The 27,440-nt window shown below is 36.5% G+C and overlaps 2 protein-coding genes across 2 annotated transcripts; both read right to left on the bottom strand.

Annotated features, from left to right (window-relative positions):
- Positions 1 to 3,082: 3,082 nt before the first annotated feature.
- On the bottom strand, positions 3,083 to 4,030 carry LOC119536159 (olfactory receptor 8B3-like). The gene has a single exon (XM_037838843.1). It carries the CDS (start codon positions 4,013 to 4,015, stop codon positions 3,083 to 3,085), a length of 933 nt encoding a protein of 310 aa, XP_037694771.1. The 5' UTR covers positions 4,016 to 4,030.
- A 19,660-nt stretch (positions 4,031 to 23,690) lies between these two features.
- On the bottom strand, positions 23,691 to 24,620 carry LOC119537833 (olfactory receptor 8B3-like). The gene has a single exon (XM_037840414.1). The coding sequence runs from the start codon at positions 24,618 to 24,620 to the stop codon at positions 23,691 to 23,693; it is 930 nt and encodes a 309-aa protein (XP_037696342.1).
- Between the last annotated feature and the right edge of the window lie 2,820 nt (positions 24,621 to 27,440).

Here is a 27,440-nt window from a genome sequence, read left to right on the forward strand (position 1 = left end):
TCTCCACTGAGAAAGGCTGATATTCTAAAAGTATAAAGCAGGAGAAGCATTGGAGAAATAAGGAACGATAGCCTCTACCCTAAAGATGTTTATTGTCTTAGTGAGACGGAGTTTAATTTCAGGAATGCTTCTAGTAACATAGTTTATTATCATTAAATATATACCACTTTTTATGATAAACCTTATTGATAACAGAAATGGCTAAAAAGTTTTCTCTGACTTAATGTGCAGTATTATCCTTTGTGAATAATAAAATGCACAAAAAGAAATATAAGCTCTTTTGCAGGATATTTGATGCCATTTATATAGTAATGAATGCAATTTTTATAATGTAAACCACGTTCTGCCTTTATTATAACATACTGTTATTTATCCTAAGACACATGATATTCCTCCTTGAATCATCTCCTGTTAATGCAACTTTAGCAATAAGATGTGGAGTAATAAATGACCTGCTCAGTACTCAGGGCACTGGGAGGTTGGAGGCTCTCAGCAGTAGGCGGCATGTGGTACAATTTGTTCATTCACAAAAGTGAGCAAGAATAGTCAGAATAACAAAAGGAGGGGGTTAAGGAAAACAGAACAAAAGAACAGGACAAGATGTGGGGATTTGATTCTACTTTAAGCTGCACACACAGTTTACAACAAAGGAATTTCATCTATTTCCACTGGAAATACCAATATTGATAAAATGAGATGTTACACTATATTCCTGGCACTCATGAGTTGAGGGGAGTGGATTGCAGTGTTATCTCTACCCCAGGGGCTAGAGAACTCACCACATTTGTCCAGATGAGGAATACAGCATTGTGCCTCTGCAATGTCTACAGAGGATCCCAAAGAGCACAGTTATTTATGTACTTACTTACATATGCACACTTTTAGCAATTATGACATAATTTTACTAAAGGTACCCCAAGGAAAAAAATTAAAAACACTAGCGATAGGTGAACTTTTTATATACATGGAACTTAAGTGAACTTAAATGAAAACCAAGGAGGTTGGCAGTGAGGTCCAGGAATGAGTATTCAAACCAAAAGAGAAGGAATTAGCAATGGTGACATCTAGAAAATAAACATGCCAACAATCAAGGATAAAAACCACAATGTTTAAAGATGAGTGGACATCAGAAAAAATGGTAAAATACTAATTATTATAGATACCTTAAAAATCACTTGAATTGTTACTTGATAGACCATGTCCTGGTCTGCCAGGTTTGCTATTACAAATAGCACATGATGGATGGGCTTATACAACAAGAATTTTGTTTCATGGTTTGGAAGCTAGAAGTCCAAGATCAAGGTCTCAAAAGGCAATGCACCCTCTGGGAGTCTGAAGTGTTCTGAGGGTGGCATGGTGTCCATCTGGGGTTCCTTAACTTAATATGTCTACCTCTGACACATGACTCTCAACCTTAATTTTCTGACTTCATTTGATTTCTCTCTTGAATCTGGCTTCTTCTGAATGAATCCAAATTTCCTCTGCTTATAAGGACACCATATGTGATATTACATGGAAGCCTACAAAACAGGCAAGAGTTCATGGTTCCATGTTCTGCCAGCCCTGTTGGCTTTACCTTTCCTCAACATCAAATAACCTAAACCATCAAACTATTCAGGGAGATCCTGTGATCTTTTCTGGGTTTTCCCATAATGGAGAGGGCAGAAAGAGGTATGGCATTTTATTTTCCCATCACTTTATGTTTAATTTTAACTCATTTTGTTTACCACTCACCATTTATCTCCTGAAGTTCCTATTCTCTTTCTACTTGATGCCCCCAAAATATGACCAGACCTCTTCCTCCTTCATTCACTGAAACTACTAATGATGTAGTCACTGCAAAGTGTAAGTTTTCTCACTTCTTTATGGACCTTGAATGATAATGACAATAAGCTTCTACACTGGCCACAGAATTCAGGGTGAAATGCTGTTTCTAAATCTGTACTGACCACCCTCCACAAGGACCTCTCATTATTGACGCTGAAGCTTTTGGATCCCAGCCTAGTGGACACACTGCTGGTCTCCTTTCTCTGCCATCCAATATTCTCTAAAACAAAAGTGTCAGCAAACATTCCAAATTCATTTGGTTTATTTTGCAGAAGTCAGTTTTATCTTTGAGCCAATCACCTCTAACCTATACTAACCATAAAAACCTCCACTTTCCCATAAAAGGAACCATCAAACTGTTTTCATACACAAAAAGAGCAAAACCCATCAGAGAAATCCATGTAGCCTCCTTGAACAAAGTACAGTCAATTTCAAAATAGAAACATTTACTCATATTTCATGTCTACTGGAATAAAATAATTAAAAAAATAGAAGCAAACCATACAAGAAAGAGCAATAGTCTTGAATTCTGGACCCTAGAATTTACTCAGGGTTTTTCGTCAAATAGCTCTATGATTTTAAATAAATCATCTAACTTTCTGGGTTTAACTTTCCTATCCCAGAAATAAATATATATTGGCCATCAGTTGTGCATTTGTTTAGATGTAAATAATAAAAAATTTTTGGAAAGGAGCAACATTTCACATTATTATACCTGCAAATGGGATTTAGTATTGATCGTCTTTATGGAACCTTCCATCTCTATGGTACATTAGCATTTGAAGGAAACATATCCTTGTTTGGTGGAACACAGAAAGACAAGAGTGGAGGCACGTTGTTTGATTCTTGCTTCCAATGTCCCAAGACAGCTGGCACCAGGATCCCCAACCAGTCCAACAACAAAAATGTCACACTACTGTTACTGTATTCAATCATTGCAGAACCATTCATCATATTCCATGAGAGATCAGAAAACAAAGATTAAAGTGACAATGCAAATATAGATATAATAAATTCCTTCCTAATTGCTATTTTCAAACAGGAAAAGAGGTGAGAAGGAGAAAAAGTGTATACATGGTGAGAAAAAGAAGAGCTACTCTAACAAAAGTGGAAATAAATTATTGAGTGAAGGCTCAAATTGCTTCACCATGATAATAAGGAAATTGGGTAAGAAAACTGACACCAAATATATTGTAATTAAACACACTAAACCTCCTTATCCTGAACATATCTGCACAGGCGATCCTATTTATGATCAAAATAGTCCCCTACTCAGGGTTTTCGTCAATGCAAGTTTAACATCTTTATTCCTCAGGCTATAGATTAAGGAGTTCATCATGGGAACCACATTGGTGTAAAAGACAGAAGAGATTTTACCCTCATTCATAGGGCTGGCTGAAGATGGATGAAGGTATGCAAATGAACCTGATCCAAAGAACAGAGAAACAGCCATTATGTGGGAACTGCAGGTGCTGAAGGCTTTGGACCTGCCGTCAGTGGAATTCATGTGGAGGATGCTGCAGAGAATGAAACCATAAGAGACAAAAATGGTGAGACTGGGCACAAAGATGTTGATGCTCCCCACAATGAACAGCACCAGCTCATTAACGTAGGTGCTTGTGCAGGAAAGCTGGAGCACAGGGAGGATGTCACAGAAATAATGGTTGATGGTGTTGGCATCACAGAAGGTCAGTCTCAGCATGCATCCAGTGTGGGCCACAGCAGTAGAAAATGCCATCAAGTACGAACCAAACATAAGATTGGAACACACTTTAGGGGACATGGCAATGTCATACAAGAGTGGATTACAGATGGCCACATAGCGATCATAGGCCATAGATGTCAGCACATAGCACTCAGAAATGATAAAAAAGCAGAAGAAATAGAGCTGGGTCATGCATCCCTGGTAGGAGATAATATTGTTCCTTGATAAGAAGTTGATCAGCATTTTAGGTGTAAAAACAGTAGAATAACAGAGGTCTATGAAGGACAAGTTAAAGAGGAAAAAGTACATGGGGGTTTGAAGGTGGGAATTCAGCCCAATTAGAGTTATCAAGCCCAAGTTCCCCACCACAGTGATACTATACATTGCTAGAAACAGGAAGAACAGGGGAAGTTGCAGATCTGGGTGATCCGTTAATCCCACAAGTATGAACTGAGTCACTAAAGAGCCATTTCCAGGAGACATTCTGCTATGGGGGATCTGTAGGGACAAAAAGAAAAGTCTTACATTAGAGGGCAACCCAGATGTTCCACTGTATCTCCTCCCACATGGTGAGCTCTACGGTAGGGATGTATTGGACTGAGAGAATCCGCCTTCACCTCTGATACCAAAGGATACATATTTCCCCTTAGTGGGTGTCCTTAAAGCTAATTATAGTAAAGAACACCTAACAACTTTCACCACGGTGTGAGAAAATTGCTGCCATAAAAAAAAAAAAAATGACACCTGTAAAAACCAAGGGAAAAGAGAGAAGGAAGATGGGCTGGGGCAGAATCCACTCTCATCTCACCATCTCTTCATCCACCTGGACCCTCCTCTCAGCAGTAAAACTGGAAAAAGAGGCCCTGGCAACCTGGAGCTGCCTCTCATGCATATCAGACATTGTTGCATGAACCATGAACATTGTTTCTAGTTCAAAACTGATGGTACAGAGTCCAGAAGAAGCCCAGCACTGCTCCAAGTCACAGAGTAAAAGCATTTCTAGAGAAGTGAGAGCTGCCTCACTGTAGAGGAATGTACACACTGAGATATGGGAATCCAGAGGGCCTGTGTCTCTCAACATTCTCTGCTGCCCCCTCAAACAGATTCTTCCACCTGATTCACTTGTATGTCAAGACCCCACAATATGGAGACAAAGCAGTGTTTCTTAACCCCTAGAGATGTACAAATGGAACCCAGGAACTCACCCACTTTAACCCAGAAAACCTCTGAGCTTCCAGGTCCCTCTTTTCACCCCTGTGTTCCTCAAAGGGCAATTTCAAATTACAAGGTTTGGCTCCTTTGATTCCAAGAGGATGTTGGGCAGCCTTAATTTCCAATATACCCTGGAAATCTTTTGAAGCTATGGATAATGCGTGTTTTTATCTGCGAGCCCCCTCAGAGAAAAAACAGACATCCTTTAGCAAAAATGTAGAAGCTTTAATGTTGGTTTAGTAATATAACGCACTAGGTTATAAGATTTTAAACTTGCTAAGTCTCCCCAGGGATTAGATATTGTATGTAATATGGAAATAATGGGGCTAGTATTTACACCCTAGAGGATGAATCTATTTAGTTCCTTAGGGATGCAGTCTATTCCTCAGGTTTCACTTCAGGATAGAGATTATGGAGCTAGAAGTCAAATAAGTACCAATGAAGAGCTAAATTTGAACTCCCATATCCCTACCATCTTCATCTCTGAAGGGAAATACATCTCTTGTATTGTTTTCTTTCCTTCTTTCTTCCTATATCATAAGGATTATTTCCACATGGGTTCTGCATACAGGCTTCTTTACTACTTCATTAGAAAACCCTCAAGGATTACAGTAACTGACTTCAGTTGTTGTCTCTTCCAGGATATTGCCAAATAATTTTTAATGCCTTGCCTTCCTTCCATTTATTTTGAGAAACCTATTGAAATTTCTCCTGAACATCCCATGAGTCCTTAAGCATAACATTACAATTTCTTCTCATCATAACAGTTAAGAATCTGGACTCTGGTATAGAGTGCAGTTATTTATTTGACTTTTAGCTCCATAATTACCAACCCTAACACTGTGGGCACTTAAACCCTCTCTGCCTGAAGAGAGTAGGTAAGATAGGGATGAGAATAACAGCATCTCATTCATTATGTGATCGTGATGTGTAATTGAGGTAATATAAGTAAAGCACTTAGAACAATGCACAGAATATGGTAAATAAAGAACAAAAATCACCGTCATGATTTAGGTTCTCCTAGCTTCCAGTAGCTGCTCCATCATAACACTTGTCAGATATTATTATTTTTCTTTTAATTTCTCTTCTGTTACATAAACTATAAGCTCTGTTATGACAAAAATCACTTCTGTTTGAATGCTACTTTGCTCCTGGTGCTAAATCCAGTAAATAGTACATGGCAGCGATTCAATGATATTTGTGAAAATGAAGTTCGTCTTTGGCTGAAAACCTACAGAATTTTTTCATGTGTCACATGGTAAACAATATAATCAAACTCCCTCCACGATGTCCTCCATCCAAACCCACAGCCCCAACCCAAATTGAGGAACTTTGTAGGATTTAGCTGACCTGTGTTACTGGACTGTAGTGTCTTCTAACCGTTATTCTAGAATTTCCTATTTATTCACTCTAATTCAGCCATTTACACTGCTGCTAGAATAATTTCTGAAACACAGCTCTGTCTCTCCCTAGTTCAAGGCATTTCAGTTGTTATTCCTTACCCTGTGGCACTGGAGGCTTGCAACAGAGTTTATATCCTCAAAACTGTGATTCCACCTTGGTTAAATTTAAAGGAGAAACTGAGTTAGTGTTTCATTTGATGAGAGGCCATGAAAGAAATATTTGGATTGATTTAAGTATTTTGAGTATATTATGTTTATGCAAGATCTTAACTCTTTCAGAATATATAAAAAAGAGAATGTTGGAGAATGTTTTCATTTCAGAGAAAACTTGGGATTAAAGAACATCAAACACCAGCAAATTGAAATAGCTTATATTTCACATTTAAGCTTAAAACTGAACAAACTGTTCTTCTCATAATGACAGATTTTTGCATCAGTGTTTATAAAAACAGAAAAAGAAATTCATTAAGACATTTGTCTAATAAAATTATGTATTTTAAAAAATTCTGTATCCCATGAATTACCTCTAACCCATCTATCACTTATAAAGTTTCTATCTTCATATTACCAAATGCTCAGTTGAAAGCCCTATTAAATAGGACCTTATTTTCTGACAGGACAATGAATCTGGAGGTAGAGCATCAAGCATTGGTTCAACAACTCAGCTGTCCTCAGGGCACCAGGCCCTTCCATGACATCATCCTCCACCTGTTGGCTTAGTCCTCAGGCTTTCACCCCAGGGTCACCAAATGTCAGTCATAGCTCCAAAAATCACATTTTCACAGAACTATATCCAAAGAACAGAGCAAGAGAATAAGAAAAAAGAGTTCCCCTCACACTTCTTTTCCTGTACAGGATGAAGTAAATTTCCCAGAAAGCCGATGCATGACTTCCTCTTGTTTCTTCAGTCAGAATAAGGGCAGCTGCCATCACTTGCTGCAAGGAAAACTGGCAAAATGAGTATCTCCCTTGTAGAGCCTCTGTCATGGAAAGAGGATTCCAACATAAGGCAGCAATGAAAGGTACCAGCATGGTCTACCACAATAAAGAAGCTTCTGAAATATGTTTGTAAGAGGAAATTGCATTTACTCACTTTAGGTAGATATTACATTTCATATTTTTTTTATAAAATAAACTTGCTCTTCTACCTTTTAAATTAATTAACCTGACAGCATAATTGACTGATCAAAGAAATATATATACATGTGTAAGTGAAAAATAAATATACTCCTATGCATGTATATATTTATACATATACTATTTATATGCCTGAAGAGGGAGGCATCATGCTACCCTTATATAGACAGCTTTTCATGTTAGTCAAACAGCATCATTATCTCTTAATCCTTTCAAACTGCTCAAAATAAGGAATGCCTCCAAATCCAAAACAATGGCTTGTGCTACCACGATTATGTTGACCCTTTTTATGGGGGTGAGGGGATGTGAAGGGGTAAGTTCGAACAGAAAGAGATGGAAGAGATTATTTGGGCAGTTATTTTCTGAAACATAAGAGTAAAGATTACAAAGAGTAAAGGTAACAAAGTAAGGTTTCAGTGGCTAAGAGATTTCAAATGAATAGAGAGGCTCCCTAGAAGTTACTCTTATGCAAGCTCCAGCTAGATATTCCATATGACCACAGCATACCAAACACTAATCAACATGGGTCCTGAAAACACTAAAGAATACCTAGATCCTCATCTGAGACTCTATAAAAAGTTTCACTCACTAAATTTATTTTTCAGAAACTTAAATCCCCCAGAGTGTTCCTATACCACGTAAGTCCCAAAATGCAAAGGAAAAATCCTCTGCAAGAACATCAACCAGAGGCATCCACTTCCCATGATATTGTCAACCCTCATCAATATGAACAAATTAGGGTGATCACTGCCCAGATATCCTTGAAGATTTAGAAACTGATCAAATAAGAGAGAGGGGTAACAACACACAAGTGAGGATTTAACAAAGGATTACAGATACTGAATCTTTATAAATATATAGTTGCTGGGGTATTAGAAAAGCTAGAAGGAAATAACTGACATGGTGAAACAGTAATCCATAATATTCTTTGAAATTTGCTCTATAGCTACTTCTTAAATCATACTTTGAAAGTTATCACTTTTATGTATATAAGTTAAATTTCACAATAAAAATTGTGTTTTTTTTGTTTTTTTGTTTTTTTGTTTTTTGTTTTTTTTTTTGAAGCTTCTTCTTTGCTAGCTCTTATTTAAGGTCTTCTCAATATATCATATGTGATGTTGAAACTGCCAGACTCAGTAAATAGGTAAGAAACGGAAATTCATTAACCTCTATTGGATAAGAATCTAAAGATAAGAGAAATTAAAGATATGAACTGAATTTTTAAACCCCCTGCCAACTCCACAACTGCTTGTGTTATGAAAAAAACAGACAGTAGACTCTCTTCTTGGGCAACCTTACACCAATGCTGGCTCTCCATCTCAATGAGATTCTAATGGCAAACAAAAAAGGTTCAAATCAGACTTAGGATGTATCAGGAGCTGGCGAGCCTGACTGTGCATCTCTCTCAGAACTACAGCAAAGATGGAGAAATAGAAAGAGGCTCTGTCAGTACTTTATGTGACCATTCATTCAATTTCCATCCCCTGTCCAAATCCAAGATAGCCTTGTTTGAATGTGTATCTCCCTTTGCTCAAACATGCTATATGTTGAAATTTTTGAATAGATCAAAAGCATCAAAACACTCTTTGAAAATGGAAAGAACAATAATATTTCTGGAAAGTTGGACTGAGAACTATGCTTTAGTAAATCCCACAAATTGGCTGAAAATGTCTTATTTCAAGGAAAGTGTAGAAAGCTAGAGTTTACACTATTGTGGTTATCAGCTGTACTATCAAAGATGGAGTTATTGAAAAATTTTCTGCCTCTGAGAAACTGCAAGATAAAATTCTCTCCATGTCCTAAATCACAGCATAGCAGACAGGGAACTCTGGGTCCTCAGGGAATTGCCTTAGTACAAATTGTAATTACACTAAAATAAGAAATTCTTTCTGCTTCCAAAAATTTCAGTATGAAAATGTTAATGGGTATATAGTTTCCCTATAAACAAAGAATATTGTTACATGGTCTAAGAAGGTCTCTATCACACCAAAACAAATATTCTTATTAAAAATTGAAGTTTCAGGAATAATGTAGCTAGGAAGTTTCCTGGATTGGGAACTAATGACTTAGACAAGATTTGAACAAGTTTCAAGAAAAAGAATGTTCCAGGGAATATCTACATAAAGGAACCAAGAAAAATATTTCAAAATGATATTAAGAACCCATGTTATAGAAAATAAAGAACTCTTATAACTCAAAAAATATAATGAAAATAAACCAATCCAAAAATTAACAAAAATCTGATTAGCTATTTCTCCAAAGATATACAAATGGTCATTAAGCAGCTGAAAAGATGTTCAATATTAGTAATCAAGGAAAAGCAAATAAAAAGCAAATGTGATGCAACCCCAAACCCACTATGACGGTTATAATTAAAACAAGACAGATAATAACAAATGTTAGTTAAGATCAGGACAAACTGAAGCCCTCATACATTGCCAGTGGGAATGTCAAACAGTACAAACTACTTGAGAAAAAGGTTTGGAAATTCTTCAAAAATGTAGACATAGAATTTCAGTATGACACATCAATTCCACTCCTAGGTATATACCCAAGGAAAATGAAAACATACATCCATGAAAACCTTTGACAAGAATGTGCATAGCAACTTTATTCATAAAACCATAAAAGGCCATCAGCTGGTGGATAAATGGAATGTGCCATATCCATACAATGGAATATCATTTGGCAATAAAAAGGAATGAACTATTGGCACATGCTACAACATGAATGAACCCTGAAAATGGTACTCTGACTGAAAAAAATGCAGTCACAAAAGACCACACATCGTATTATCCCATTCATATAAAATTCTACAATAGGCAAATCCATAGAGACTGAAAGTGGTTACTTAGGGTTGACAGCTAAAGTGTATGAGATTTTTTTGTTAGGTAATGAAAATGTTCCAAAATTGATTTTGCAAATTATTGTACAATGCTGAGAATAAACTAAAATTCACTGAATTGAACATTTTAAACGAGTGAATTGTAAGATATATGTATTATATCTCAATAAATCTGTTACCAGCTATTTTCCAAAGCAGTAATATTTACAAAAGCACCAAAAACATGAAATAGTCAGGTATAAATCTAACAAAATGTGGGCATAATCTGTACACTACAGAGTGTAAAACACTAAGGAAAGAACTCAAAGTAGACATATATATATGGAGAGATAAACTATGTCTATGAATTGGAAGATTCACTTCATGTCCATACTCCTTAACCGATGCATGTATTCCATGCAGTACATTAAATCCCCAGCAGGACGTTTCATAAAATACTGATCTCAAATTTAAATGAAAAGCCAGAGGAACAAGAATAGCCAAATTATTTTGTAAAATAACAAAGATGGGGGATCACACCATCTGATTTCAAGACTTACATTAGTGTTGCAAAAATTAAGACAGTGTAGAATTGGCAAAAGAATAGGAAAATAGATAGGTCTAAATATTGAATCCACAAATGAACCCACAATTATAGGGCCAATAGATTCTGAAAAAGAGTAAAGGCATTTAAATGGTGAATAGACAAGCTTTTTGAACAGTGAAGTTGGAACTAGTAGATATCCATGTTAGAAGACAAAAGCAGAAAAGAAGAAGGTAGAGGGGGAGAAAGAAGAGGAAGAAGGGGAGGAGAAGGGAGAAGAGAACAAGGAGAAGGAGAAGAAAGAGGAAACATTTTGTAACCTACGGTTCTGTAAGGTTCCTAAGATAGAACACCAAAAGCACAGTCCATAAAAGAAAAAATGGTTAAATTGGATGTTATCAAAATGAAAACACTTTCCTCTCAGAAAGACAATATTAAAAGAATGAAGAAACAAAGAATGAGAGCTAATATTTGTGAATCATACATCATCTAAAGAACTTACATCCATAATATGTAAAGAACATGCAAAAATCAGTACCCTAGTACAGAGCAATCAGAGTAGGAAATCAAGAGGAAAACTTCCAATTAAAATAGCAAATAAAAGAATCAAATATCTAGGAATAAATGTAACCAAGTATTAAAAGACTTGTACACAGAGAACTACAAAACAATGCTAAAACAAATCAAGGAAGACATAAATAAATGGAAGGACTTTCCATGTTCATGAATTGGAAGAAGTAATATCATTATGATGTGAATTGTACCCAAAATGATTACAAATTCAATGCAATCCCAACCAAAAGTCCAAAAGCCTACATTTCAGAAATGGAAAAGCCAATCATCGAATTTACTTAGAAGAGTAAGAGACCCCAGATAGCCAAAACCATATTGAGAAAGAACGAAGTTGGAGAACTCACACTTTCTGATTATAAAGCACAGTATAAAGCTACAATGGTGAGAAAACCATGGTACTGGCACAAGAATAGATATATTGACCAATGGAATCAAATCAAGAGTTCAGAAATAGACCTTCACATCTATGGACAACTGATTTTTTTAAAAGTATTTCACTTTTTTTAATGCAATTTTATTGAGATGTATTCACACACCACATAATACATCCAAAGTATACAATCAGCAGCTTATACTATCATCATACAGTTGTGCATTCATCATCACAAGCAATTTTGGAACATTCTCATTACTCCAAAACCAGGAAAAAAACAAAAATGAAAAGAACACCCAAAACATCCCATACTCCTAATTCCCCCCTCTTATTTATTTTTTTTGTCTTTATTGTATTACTCATCTGCCCATACACTGGATAAAGGTAGTGTCGTTCACAAGGTTTTCACAATCACACAGTCACATGATAAAAGCTATATAGTTAATACAATCATCATCAAGAATTAAGTCTACTGGATTGCAGTTAAACAGTTTCAGATATTTCCTTCTAGCTATTCTAATACACTAAAAACTAAGAAGGAATATCTATATAATGCTTTAGAATAACCTCCACAATGACCTCTTGTCTCTATTTGAAATCTCTTAGCCAGTTGATAGGGCCAACTGATTACTGGCAAGGCTGCCGTGTCCATTCAATTTGCAAAGAATGGTCTCTTCAATAAATAGTGCTAGGAGAACTGGATATCCATATGGAAAACTATAAAATAGGACCCCTATATCACACCTTATACATTAACTCAAAGTTGATCAAAGACCTAAATATAAGAACCAAGGATATAAAATTCCGAATAGAAAATATATGGGAAAATCATCAAGATCTTGTGTTAGATGATTGTTTCTTAGACTTTACATCCATCGTACAATCAACACAAGAGAAAAATAAATAGGACCTCCTCAATTTTAAAAACGTTTGTGCAACAAAGGACTTTGTCACAAAAGTGAAAAGACAACCTACTCAATAAGAGAAAATATTTGGAAACCACATATCTGATAAGGTTTAATATCCAGAATATATAAAGAAATCCTACAATTCAACAATAAAAAGACAACCATCAAATTAAAAAAAATGGGCAAAAGACTCAAATATGCATTTCTCCACAGAGATTATACAAATAGCTAAAAAGCACAGGAAGATTGTCAACATCTTTGGCTATTAGGGAAATGCAAATCAAAACCATGAGATATTTCACACCCATTGCAACAACTACTCTTTAAAAAAAACAACTGAAATTGAAAGTTTTGGCAAAAATGTGCAGAAATAGGAACACTCATTTCATTGCTGGTGGAAATGGAAAATGGCGCATTCACTGTGGAAGACAGTTTGGCAGTTCCTCAGAAAGAGAAGCAAAGAATTACCATATCACCAGGACTTCTCACTACTAGGTATGTACCCAAAGAACTGAAGGCAGGGATTCAAAGAGGTATTTGCACATCAACACTTACAGAGCATTATTCACAATTGCCTAAAGATTGAAGTGACCCAATTGTCCATCAACCTATGAATGCATAAACAAAATGTGGTATTTACATACAATGGAATATTATTCAGTCACAAAAAGGAATGAAGTCCTGATACATGTGATAATATGGATGAACCTTGAAGACATTATGCTGAAGGAAATAAACCAGACACTAAAGGACAAATATTGTATGATCCAACTTATATAAACTAACTATAATATGTAAACTCATACAGTTAGAATATGGAATACCAGTTACCAGGGGAATTGCCAGCAGAAAATGGGGATTGAATGCTTAATTTGAAGAGAATTTCTATTTCGGCTGATTGTAAAGTTTTGGAAATGGATGGTGGTGATGGAAGCACATTACTGCAAATGTGATTGGCAGCACTGAATTACAGATGTGGCTGTGCTAAAAAGGGGACATTTTAGGTCCTATATACATTATGAATAAAAATTAAAAGGGAAAACATAGGACTGCATAATACAGTGATCCCTATTATAAACGATGGAATAAAGTTAACAGTACAAGAATAAAAATGTTCTTTCGCAAATTATAACAAATGTACTCCACTAATATAAGGTGTAAATAATAGGCTGGAATATGTGGGAAAAAAACACACCTAATGTAAACTGTGGGCTGTAGTTAATAGTACAATTTTAATCTTCTTTCATCAACTGTAACAAAGGTACCACACTAATGCAAAGTGTCAACAAAAGGGGGAATGTAGGAATGCTGTATTTTTAACACAACTTTTCTGTAAATCTACAACTTCCCCAGTAAACAAAAATTTAAAAAACACAAAAACTGAAAATTATAACTAGCTATATGCAAAGAATAATAGGAGATAAATTGAATGATTTTCATTGCATCTCATGTCAAATTTTAAAAACAGCTCAGGTTAAAAAAAGAAAACAATTCAATGACTGAATTTCATGTTACTTAGATTTGTTTAAATAGTAAATCAGAAAGAATTGTAAAGTGGAATAAACTAGTGCCTGAAATAGCCATACATTTAGAATACCAAAAGAAGGTATAGTATTCAAAATAAACATGTCTTTTATTTACAATTTAATTTGCTAATTTAACTTTCTCATGAGATGTAAATAAGAATGTTTGCTTAGCATCATTTTCAAGGCAAAATGTAATTTATAAGTGTAAGCCATCACTTTTGCTGACTAATGCTATATATGTAAGATAATACATACATTTAGGTACATGTTCATAGCCATAGTCATAGAACCAACTTACTTGGAACAAAACTGGCATTTGGGAAATAAAAAGTTTAAATGATAAAATAATGTAGTTTTGTTGAGTAGAAATTTCAAATGTTTGCCTGGATTCAGGTAAAGCATGACCCAGCATTTCAGATGATGTAACCAAGGCCTCATCTCTTGTGATCCTTTTCTGTCCCTGCCTCCTTGGTGCAGGGTCCATTCTAACCAGGTCTTCCACTTGTGGTCACAGGATAGCCACTGACAGGACCCCTGGCTGCCAGCTTCTCTCAGGTGAGGGTGAACAAGTAAAAGGTGTCATCACTAAAAGCCTAAGATTTGGTGGTTTGATTACCAAGGTCAGAAAGGAGCACTTCACTAAGACTCAGAAAGATGTTGAAGTGATGCTTCAACATCACTAGCTGTTAGGGAAATGCAAATCTAAAACAAAATGGGATATTGGTTACACCTCCTAGAATGGCCACTATTAAAAAATAAAAACAGGAAAACTACAAGCATTGGAGAAGATGTTGAGAAATATAAACCCTCATTCATTGCTGGTGGAAAAGTAAAATGGTGCAGCTGCTGTGGAAGACAATTTGGTGGTTCCTCAGGGAGCTAAGTAAACAATTGCCATTAAATCTGTCAATCACACTATTAGGTATAAATCAAAAGGACATTTTCATGATGTTCATAGTACCAATATTCACAATTTCCAAAAGATGGAAGTAGCCAAAGTGTCCATCAACCAATGAATGGTTAAACAAAATGCGGCAGACTATATGTAGAAGAGAAGATGATAACAAAAATCATCCTCTGACAAACATTTCACTAAGAATTGTCTCAGGCCAGTATCATCATTGGATGCTAAAATTTGGGAGCAAAGGATAAAGAGAAACAGGCATTTAAAAGGGGGAAATGTTAGGGTATGTAAATGGTAAGAGGATAAAAATTTTAAAAATAAAATCCATGTAACTGCAATACACAGTGAACCCAAACTTAAACCACGGAATACAGTTACCAGTAGAAATATAAAATATGCTATCATCAATTGTAACAAATGTTCCACACCAATGTAAGGTGTTAATAATAAGGTGGTATATGGGAATCCTGTATTTTCTGCATGATTGTTTCATAAACCCACAACTTCTCTAAAATAAAGCTGTCTATGGCAATAAACTGTGGAGTCAATATCATGCAGAACAAATAAGACTGCTGAACTGTCCAAAACTGGAGAAAATTAAAAAGATGTAACAATTAAATGCAAAGTCTGAGCCTGGATTTTCTCATGGATTTAAAAAAAAATAAAGGCATAATTGGAACAATTGTTCATATTTGAATAAGGATGAATATTAAACAATATTAAATTTCTGATTTTGATAATGCTACTATAGTTATAACATGAAGTGGTGGAAGAGCATAAAGACATTCTGTACGTTATTTTTGAAAAAGCAATTTGTAAATATAAAGCTAAAAATAAAAACAAAATAAAATAAAAACTACAAATGGCATTATTTTGGTAACATATTAGAGACCACAAAAACATTACACTCTAGAATTACATTTATTATTGCTGTACATATATTTATTATATTTTACTAATATTATTTGTGATAATAAATATTAAATTATTGTTATTGAGAAAAGAAATTCCAATCAAAAACTATTTTTGTCCACAGAGAAAGGCTGATACTTTAAATATATAAAGCAGAAGGAGCATTGGAGAAATAAAGAACCATAGACTCTATCCTAAAGATTTTTATTGTCTCACTGAGATAGAGTTTAAGTTCAGAAATGTTTTTAGTAACATAATTTATCATTAATATATATCTCTTTTTATGATAAACCCCATTGATAACAAAAATGGCTAAAAAGTTTTCTCTGACTTAATGTGCAGTATTATTCTTTGTGAATAATAAAATTCACAAAAAGAAACATAAGGTCTTTTGCAAGATATTTGATACCATTTATACAGTAATGAATGCAATTTTTATAATATAAACCACCTTCTGCCTTTATTATAATGTACTATGTTATTTATCCTAAGACACATGATATTCCTCCCTCTATCATCTCCTGTTAATGCAACTTTGGCAATAAGATGTGGAGTAATAAATGACCTGCTCAGTACTCAATGCACTGGGGGGTTGGAGGCTCTCAGCAGTAGGTGGCATCTGGTAAAATTTGGTCACTCACAAAAGGGAATAATAGAATAAACAAAAGGTGAGGGGTTAAGGAAAACAGAACAAAAGGACAGGACAAGATGTGGGGATCTGGTTCTACTTCAAGCTGCATTTGCAGTTTACAACAAAAGAATTTCATCAATTTCCACTGGAAATATCAGTATTGATAAAATGAGACTGTTATACTTATTCCTGGGCATCATGGGTTGAGGGGAGTGGACTGTAGTGTTAACTTTACCCCAGGGGATAGAGAACTCACCATGTTTGTCCAGAATAGAGTATTGTGCCTCTGCAATGTCTACAGATGATCCCTAATAGCAGAGTTAGTTATGTACTTACTTATACACAAACTTTTATCAATTGTTACATAATTTTACCAAAAGTACTGCAAAGTAAAGATTTAAAAACACTCCAGCATTGGTGAATTTTCTATAAATTGAACTTAAGAAAACTTATATGAAAACCAAGGAGGTTGACAATGGGGTCCAGGAATGAGAATTCAAACCAAAAGAGGAGGAATTAGCCCTGGTGAACATCTAAAAAACAAACATGCCAACAATCAAGGATAAAATTTCACACCTTTAATATTGAGTGGACATCAGATAAGTGATAAAATAGTAATTCTTATAGACACCTTAGAAATCATCTCAATTGTTACTTGAAAGACCACATCCTGATCTAACAGGGCTGCTATGAAAAATACAACATGGTGGTTTGGCTTATTCATTTTGTTTCATGGTTCGGAAGCTGGAAGTCCAAGGTCAAGGTCTCAACGGGCCATGTTTTCTCCAGGATTGCACACTGCATTTATCCCAAGTTAGTAAGTGATCTAAAGGTTGTTTTTTTAAAAATTTATACACTTTTGTTGGTTTCCTTGCTATGCTCTTGTTTATCAACTTTTCTGATGGTGGCATGATGGCCATCTGAGTTTCTTTAACTTTTATGTCTACCTCTGACATGTGACTCTCTACCTTATTTTCTGACTTGATTTGGTTTCTCTCTTAATTGACTTCTGACTTCTTCTGAGTGAATCCACATTTCCTCTACTTATAAGGCCAAGATATGGTGTAACACAGGGAAGGCAAAAAAAAAAAAAAAAAAAAAAAAACAGGCATGATTTCTTGCTCCCTGTTCTACCAGCCCTGTTGGCTTACCTTTCTTCAATATCAAATAAACTAAACCATCCATCTATGCAGAGAGATCCTGTGATCTCCATATATCTGGGTTTTCCCATAATGGAGAGGGCAGGAGGAGGTATGGCATTTCACTTCCCCATCATTTTAGGTTTAATTTTTTTTCTAAAATTTAATAGACTAGGTTTCTGTACCATTTTGTATATATTATGTCCCCCAGAAAAAGCCATGTTCTTTGATGCAATCTTGTGGGGCACACATATTAGTGGGGATTAAGTTGGAACATTTGGATTAGGTTGTTTCCACGGAAATGCACCCCACCTAACTATGGATGATAACTATGATTGGATAATTTCCATGGAGGTGTTAGCCCACTCATTCAGGGTGGGCCTAAATTAAATCACTGGAGCCATATAGATGAGCTGACAAACAGAGGGAACTCAGTGCAGCTGAGAGTGACACTTTGAAGAGGAACTACAGCCAAGAGGGACACTTTGAAGAATGCACAGAAGCTGAGAGAGTAGCTGCAGATGAGAGACAGTTTGATGATGGCTGTTGAAAGTAGACTTTTGCTCTGGAGAAGCTAAGAGAGGACAAACACCCCAAGAGCAATTAAGAGTGACATTTTTGATGAACTGCAGCCTAGAGAGGACCATCCTGGGAGAAAGCCATTTTGAAACCAGAACTTTGGAGCAGACACCAGCCACGTGCCTTCCCACCTAACAGAGGTTTCCCGGACACCACTGGCCACCCTCCATTGAAAGTACCCGATAGGTGACACATTACCTGGAACACTTAATGGCCTTAAGACTGTAACTGTGTAACCAAATAAAACCCCTTTGATAAAAGCCAATCCATTTCTGGTGTTTTGCATTTCAGCAGCATTAGCAAACTAGAACAAGCTTTTTTTTTTTTTTTTTTTGTCTTTGAACTTATTGTTAGGTTTTCAAGGGAAGAGGTGTTTTTGAGAAAACTATTCAGAGCAATGAGCTCTTATGTTCTTTCAGCTTTCTAATTTGCAGAGAGGAAAAAGGAGCCTCTGGTCCTAGGAGAGAAAGGGCAGCATGGAGGGGAAAAGCTCATAAACAAGAGCATAGCAAGGAAACCAACAAAAGTGTATAAGTTTCTTATAAAACAAACTTGAGATCACTTACTAATGGGATAAATTCAATCTGCAATCCTGGAACATTCAAAAGTAGTCTGTAATAAACTTTTTTTTAATTTTAAAGATAAAATTTATTAGGAAATTCTTAATAGGCTTACTCCATTTTAATATTTTTTAATTTTTTTAATTTAATGTTATTGAGATTGTTCACATATCATACAATTATCCAAAGATCCAAAGTGCACAATCAATTGCCTACAGTACCTTCATACAGCTATGCAGCCATCACCACAATTTTTTATCCAATTTATAGAATATTTTCATTACTCCAGAAAAGAAATAAATTCAAAGAAGAAAACTCAATCCTCTCCTACCCCTAACTACCTCCCTCCATTATTGACTCATAGTATTGGTACAGTACATTTGTTACTGTTGATGAAAGAATGTTAAAATACTGTTAACTGTAGTACATAGTTTGCAATAGGTATATTTTTCACTATATGCCCCTCTATTATTAGTTTCTAGTTATAGTGTCATACATTTATTCTAGTTCATGAGAGAGATTTCTAATATTTGTACAGTTAATCAGGGACATTGTCTACCACAAGAGTCACTGTTTTATACATTCCCATCTTTTAACCTCCAACTTTCCTTCTGGTGACATACATGACTCTAAGCTTCCCTTTTCCACCACCTTCACACACCATTCAGCACTTAGTTATTCTCACAATAACATGCTACCATCACCTCTGTCCACATCCAATCACTGAGGTTCAACCTAGCTGAACATTCTGCTAGTAATAAGCAACTGCTCCCCAGTCTTTAACCTTGTTCTATATCCTGTTAACTTATATTTCATGTCTATGTGTTTACATATTATAATTAATTCATATCAGTGAGACCACACAATATTTATCCTCATGTGTCTGACTTATTTCACTCAATGTAGTGCCCTCAAGATTTCTTCATCAACTTATTTTTAAGATGGTTTTGTTCACCCACCATACTTTCTGTCCTAAGTAAACAATCGATGGTTCCTTGTATAGTTACATATTTATGTATTCACCATCACCACTATCTATATAAGGACATATCCATTTCTTCCACAAAGCAGGAGGAAGAGTCAAAGAAGGTAAAGAAACAAAAGAAAAAGAAAGCAATTAAAAAAAAATGTCAGCTAAAAAGCAAGAAAAGGAAAGATAGAATTAAACAAAAACAAAAGTACAATAAAAGAGTCAGACAACATCACCAACGCCAAGAGTCCATACCCCTCCTTTATGTCCCCCTCTTACAGGCATTTAGCTTTGGTATATTGCCTTTGTTACATTAAAGAAAGCATAATACAAAGTTTCTGTTAATTACAGTCTCCAGTTTGCACTGATTGTATTTTTTCCCCAATACCAACCTATTTTTAACACCTTGCAATTTTGACATTCATTTGTTTTCTCTCATGTGAAAACAACAGGTTTGTACATTTTATCACAATTGTTGAGCACTCTAGGTTTCACTGAGTTACCCAGTCCCAGTCTTTATCTTCCTTATTTCCTTCTGGTGTCCCACATTTTCCTAACCTTCTTCTTTCAACGAAATTCATAGTTATCTTTGTTCAGTGTACTTATATTGCTGTGCTATCATCACCCAAAACTGTGTTCCAAACCTCTCACTCCTGTCTTTTCCTATCTGTCTGTAATGCTCCCTTTAGTATTTCCTGTAGCTTGGTTATCTTGTTCCAGACTCTCTCATTGTCTGGTTGTCAGAGAATATTTTAATCTGTCCCTCATATCTGAAGGACAGTTTTGCCAGATATAGGATCCTTGGTTGGCAGTTTGTCTCTTGCAGTATCTTAAATGTACCACACCACTTCCTTCTTGCCTCCACAGTTTCTAATGAGAAATCTGCACATAGTATTATCAAGCTTCCTTTGTATGTGATGGATCACTTTCCTCTTGCTTCTTTCAGGATTCTCTTTTTGTCTTTGATGTTGAATAATCTGATTATTAAGTGTCTTCATGTAGGTCTATTCAGATCTATTCTATTTGGGGTACGCTGCACTTCTTGGATGTGTAATTTTATGTCTTTCATAAGAGATGGAAAATTGTCATTGATTATTTCCTCTATTATTGCTTCTGCCCCCTTTCTCTTCTCTTCTCCTTCTGGGATACCCATGACATGTGCATTTACGTGCTTCATATTGTCATTCAATTCCTTGAGACATTGCTCATATTTTTCCATTCTTTTGCCTATCCGTTCTTTTGGGTGTAGGATTTCAGGTGTCTTGTTCTCCAGTTCCTGAGTGCTTTCTTTTGCCTCTTGAGGTCTGCTGTTGTATGTCTCCATTGTGTTTTTCATCTCTTGTGTTGTGCTTTTTCCTTCCATAGATTTTGCCAATTGTTTTTCAAACTGTCTATTTCTACCTTATGTTCACCCAATGTTTTCTTTATAGCCTTTGTCTCTTTTGTTATCTCTTCCCTGAACTCATTGATTTGGTTTTTTATTTGATTTAGCAAATTTCTTTGAAAATCTTTAATAGACTGTTTCATTAAAATGTAACAGTATCTCAACTGTATCTTGATTAAGGTGTAAGTCTGTTCCTTTGTCTGGGCAATATCATTGTTTTTCCTAGTATAGATTGTAGTTTTCTGTTGTCTAGGCTTCTGGCTTCCTTGGTTACCCCAGTTAGACTTTCCCAGACCAGAATGGGTTCCAGTCTCAGAGTGGAGTTATATTCAGGGTATATCTTAGAGGAACCACAGAGTTTCCTGTGAGATTTCCAGTCACTGTGCTTTTCCTAACCTGCCCAGCAGGTGGCGGCTGTCAGCCTGTCACTCCTGACTGGTGAAAGGAGCTGTGGCCCCTTTAGTTTCTGTTTAGATGTTTTCCACCAGGCTCTGGGGTCTCATTCTGATGGGAAAGCTGGGCACCACCTCCTTACTCATAGGGTAGGGAAGATACACCCCCTAGGGAGTTATCATCTGCATTTAAATAGTCTCTCTGATCTGTTATCTCTTCCCATCTGGATCAGAGTGCTGTGAACTGAAAATGGGTGTGGCTCTTTCTTCTGAGCCCCTCAGTTTGAGAGAGAGAAAAAGGGACAGAAAGCCCCCTTTTGGAGCCAGTACATGGCCCCCCATTTTCACACATCAGCCAGAGGTAACACCTGGTCTTCTGGGTTCCCTCTCCCAGGAGAGATGGTTATTTAAAGTCAGTCATCACTAAAAGCCTCTGCTTATTGGGGGAGGGGATAGCTTGTATTAGGCAGCCCACATTTGTTAATTAAAACTGCAGTTGGAGCTCAGCTGAGCTATATTTACTCACTCAGAGAGTGCTGGAAGTTTCTACCACAGCAAAGTTTTGCCATTCAGCCTGCCATGGGGGAAGGGGGCTCTCAGCACAGTTCCATGGTTTTTACTTACAGATTCTATGCTGCGATCTTAGGCATTCCTCCCAATCCAGGTTGGTGTATGACGTGTGGCCAGTCACGGTTTCCACCCAGCAGTTATTCCAAATTATTTACTAGTTGTTCCTGGTTGTTTATTACTTGTTCCATGGGACAAACTAAATTACATTCCTCTCTATGCCACCATCTTGCCCCCCCCTTAGATTTAATTTTAACTCTGGTTTTGTTTACCACTCACCATTACTCCTGAAGTTCCTATTCTCTTTCCACTTGATGCCCCAAAAATATGACCAGAGATCTTCCTCCTTTATTCCCCAAAAACTATTGATGATATAGTCACTGCAAAGTGTAAGTTTTGTCACTGCTTTATGGACCTTGTAGGATAATGACAATAAGTTTCTACACTGGTCACAAATTCAGGGTGAAATGCTATTTCTAAATCTGTATTGAACACCCCCGACAAGAACCTCTCATTATTGACCCTTTTGGATCCAGCTTATGGATCCCAGCCTGGTGGACATATTGCTGGTCTCCTTTCTCTTCCATCCAATATTCTCTAAAATAAAAGTGTCAGCAAACACTCCAAATTCACTTGGTTTATTTTGCAGAAGTCAGTTTTATCTTTGAGCCAATCACCTCTAACCTATACTAACCATAAAAACCTCCTCTTTCCCACAAAAGGAATCATCAAACTGTTTTCATACACACAAGAAAAGAGCAAAACCCATCAGAGAAATCCATGTAACCTCCTGGAACAAAGTACAGTCAATTTCAAAATAGAAACATTTTCTCATATATCATGTCTATGGAATAAAATAATAAAATAAAATAGAAGCATCTCATATAAGAAAGCAATAGTCTAGAATTCTGGAACTTGGAATTTACTCAGTTTTTCATCAAATACCTGTGTGAGTTTAAATAAGTCAATTACTTTCAAGGTTTAACTTTCCTATCCCAGAAATAAATATATACTGGCCATCTATTATGCATTTGTTTAGGTATAAATAATAAACTTTTGGAAAGAAGCAATGTTCCAAAGTATTACATCTGCAAATGGGATTTATTTTTCATATCCTTATGGAACCTTCTATCTCTGTGATACACTAGCGTTTGAAGGAGACATACTCCTGCTTAGTGGAGGATGGAAAGACTGGAGTGGAGGCATGTTGTTTGATGTATGCTGCCAACGGCACAAGATAATGTGTACCAGGATCCCTGATCCCTCCAAAGACAAAATGTCACAATAGTGTTATTTTATTCAATCATTGCAGAACGATTCATCATACTCCATGAGAGAGAAAACAAGAAAGATTAAAGTGACAATGTAAATATAGACATAATAAATCCCTTCCAAATTGCTATACTCAAACAGAGAGGTGAGAAGAAGAAACTGTACAAATGGTAAGGAAAACAAGAGCTACTCTAACAAAAGTGGAAATAAATTACTGAGAGAAGGCTCAAATTTCTTCCCCAGGATAACAATGAAACATGGTAAGAAAACTGCTACCAACTATACTAAAATTAACCACACTAAACCTCCTTGGTCTGAACATACCTGCACAGGCAATCGTATTCATGATCAAAATATTCTCCTACTCAGGGTTTTTCTCATGGCAAGTATTACATCTTTATTCCTCAAGCTGTAGATTAAGGGTTTCATCATGGGAACCACATTGGTGTAAAAGATAGAAGGGATTTTTCCCTCATTTGTAGTAGTTGAAGATGGCTGAAGGTTTGCAAATGAACCTGATCCAAAGAACAGAGAAATGGCTATAATGTGGGAACTGCAGGTGCTGAAGGCTTTGGACCTGCCCTCAGTGGAATTGACATGGAGGATGCTGGAGAGAATGAAACCATAAGAGATAAAGATGGTGAGACTGGGCATGATGATGTTGATGCCCCCCATAATGAATAACACAAGCTTGTTGACATAGGTACTGGTGCAGGAGAGCTGGAGCATAGGCAGGATGTCACAGAAATAATGGTTGATGGTGTTGGCATCACAGAAGGTCAGTCTCAGCATGCATCTAGTGTGGGCCATGGCACTAGAAAATGCCATCAAATATGAACCAAAGATAAGGGTGGAGCACACATTAGGGGACATGGCAATGTTATACAAGAGTGGATTACAGATGGCCACATAGCGATCATAGGCCATTGATGTCAGCACATAGCACTCAGAAATGACAAATAAACAGAAAAAGAAAAGCTGTGCCATGCACCCCTGGTAGGAGACAATATTCTTCTTTGATAAGAAGTTTATCAGCATTTTGGGTATAAAAACAGAAGAATAACATAGGTCTATGAAGGACAAGTTAAGGAGGAAAAAGTACATGGGGGTGTGAAGGTGAGAATTCAGCACAAGTAGAGTTATCAAGGTCAAGTTTCCCAGCATGGTGATAATACACATTGCTAGAAAGAGGAAGAACAGAGGCAGCTGGAGATCTGGGTGGTCTGTTAATCCTGCAAGTATGAACCGAGTCACTAAAGAGCCATTTCCAGGAGACATTCTGCTATGGGGGATCTGTAAGGACAAATACAAAAGTCTTACATTAGAGGGCAACCCAGATCTTCTCATCATATCTCCACCCATTTGAGTGAGGCCTACAGTGGGGATGTCTTGGACTGAGATTCTGCATTCACCCTTGATACCAAGTGTCACCAATTTCCCCTTAGTAGATCCTTAAAGTAAATTATAGTAAAGAACCCCCAACAAATTTCACCACAGTGTCAGAAAAGTGCAGCCATAAGAAAACATGACAGCTGGAAAAACCAAGGAATAAAAGAGAAGGAAGATGGACCAGGACAGAACCCTTCTCTCTCATCTCACCATCTTTTCACTCATCTGGGCCTTCCCCTCAGTGATAAAACTGGAGGACAAGGCTCTGGCAACCTGGAGCTGCCTCTCATGCATATTAGACACTGTTGCATGAACCATGAACATTGTTTCTAGTTCAAAACTGAGGTAACAGAGTATAAGAGAAGGCCATCAGCTGCCCAAAGTCCCAAAAGAAAATCCATTTCTAGAGAAGAAAGAGTTTCCTCACAGCAGAAGGAACCTACGCACTGAGATACGGGAATCCTGAGGGCCTGTGTCTCTGAACATTACCTGCTGCCCTCTCAAATAATTCTTCCACCGGATTCACCTGCATGTCAGGATCCCACAATATGGGAGACAAAGCAGCATTTCTTAACCCCTGGATGTCCATCTCAAAATAAGGAGGACATGTACAAATGAAATTCAGAAACTCACCCTCTTTAAGCCAGAAAACCTCTGAGCCTATTGATCCCTCTGTTTTTTCACCCCTGAGTTCCTCAAAGAGCAATTACAAATTTTGAGGTTTGACTCCTTTGATTCTAAGAGGAGTAGGGCAGCCTTAATTTCCAGTATATCCTGGGAATCTTTGGAGCTACATATAACATGTGATTTTATCTGTGAGCTCCCTCAGAGAAAAAATGGGCATCCTTCAGCAAAAATCTAGAAGCTTGAATGTTGGTTTAGTGATATAATGCACTAGGCTATAAGCAGTTTTAAATTTGCTAAGTCTCCTCCCCAGGGAATAGATACTTTGTGTAATATGGAGATAATGAGGCTGTATTTACACCCTAGAGGACAAATCTTTTTGTTCCTTAGGGATGCAGTATTTTCCTCAGGTTTCACTTCAGGCTGGGGATTATACATCCCCCAATGCAGTGCTATCCTGGAAATCCCATAGCCCTACCACCTTCATCTCTGAAGGGAAATATGTCTCTTGTATTGTTTTCTTTCTTTCTTTCTTCCCATATCATAAGGATTATTTCCACGTGGGTTCTGCCTACAGGCTTCTTTATTACTTCATTAGAAAACTCTCAAGGATTACAGTAACTGACTTCAGTTGTTGTCTCTTCCAGGATATTGCCAAATAATTTTTAATGCTTTGCCTTCCTTCCAATACATTTATTTTGAAAAACCTACTGAAATGTCTCCTGAATGTCCCATGGGTCCTTAAACATACCACTACAATAACAGATGTCATCAATTTCATCTCATCATAATAGTTAAGAATCTGGGCTCTGGTGTAGAGGGCAGGTACTTATTTGACTTCTAGCTCCATAATTACTAACTCTAACACTGTGGGCACTTAAACCCTCTCTGCCTGAAGGGAGTAGGCAAGATAGGGATGGGAATAATAGCATCTTATTCATTATGTGACTGTGACATATGATTGAGTTAATGTAAGTCAAATACTTAGAACAATGCACAGAATATGGTAAATATGGAAAAAAATCACCTGTCATGATTTAGGTTCTCCTAGCTTCCAGTAGATGCTCCATCATAACCCATGTCAGACATTATTATTTTTCTTATAATCTCTGTGCTCTTACATAAACTATAAGCTCTGTAATGACAAAGATCACTTCTGTTTGTGTGCTACTTTGTTCCTGATCCAGTAAAGAGTACATGGCAGTGATTCAATGATATTTGTGAAAATGAGGTTTGTCTTTGGCTGAAACCTTCAGAATTTTTTCACATGTCACATGCTAAACAATGTAATTGAACTCCCTCCACAATGTCTCCAATCAAAATCACAGCCACCACTCAAAATGATGAACTTTGTAGGATTTAGCTGACCTGTGTTATTGGACTTTAGTGTCTTCTGTTATTCTAGAATTTCCTACAGAGTCACTCTAATTCAGCCATCTACAGTGCTGCTAGAATAATTTCTGAAAACACAGCTCTGTCTCTCCCTAGCTCAAGGCATTTCAGTGATTCTTCATTATCCTGTGGCACTGGAGGCTTGTAACAAAGTTTAAATTCTCAAAACTATGATCCACCTTTGTTAAACTTAAAAGAGAAATTGAATTGGTGTTTTTTATTTTATGAGAAGCCATGAAAGAAATATTCTGATTGGTTTAAGTATTTTGATTATATTAAGTTTATGCAGGATCCTAAGTCTTTCAGATTATATAAAAAAGAGAATGTTGGAGAGTTTTCATTTCAGAGAAAACATGGGTATAATGAACAACAAGCACCAGCAAACTGTTCCAAAAATATTAACAAATACCTAGGTCCCTATCTGAGACTCTATAAAAGTTTCACTAAGTTTATTTTTCAGAAACTTAAATCCCCCGGAGTGTTCCTATGTCAGAAAAGTCCCAAAACCCAGAGGCAACAGCCTTTTCAAGAACATCAACCAGATGCATTCCCCTTCCCCATAATGTCAACACCCCTTTTCAATATGAACAAGTTAATGTGGTCACTGCACAGATATCCCTGAGGATTCAGAAAGTGATCAAACAAGAGAGAGGTGTAACAACAGACAAGATAGGATTTTACAAAGGATTATGA

The sequence above is a fragment of the Choloepus didactylus genome, chromosome 6, assembly GCF_015220235.1.
Source record: "Choloepus didactylus isolate mChoDid1 chromosome 6, mChoDid1.pri, whole genome shotgun sequence".
Classification (NCBI taxonomy): domain Eukaryota; kingdom Metazoa; phylum Chordata; class Mammalia; order Pilosa; family Megalonychidae; genus Choloepus; species Choloepus didactylus.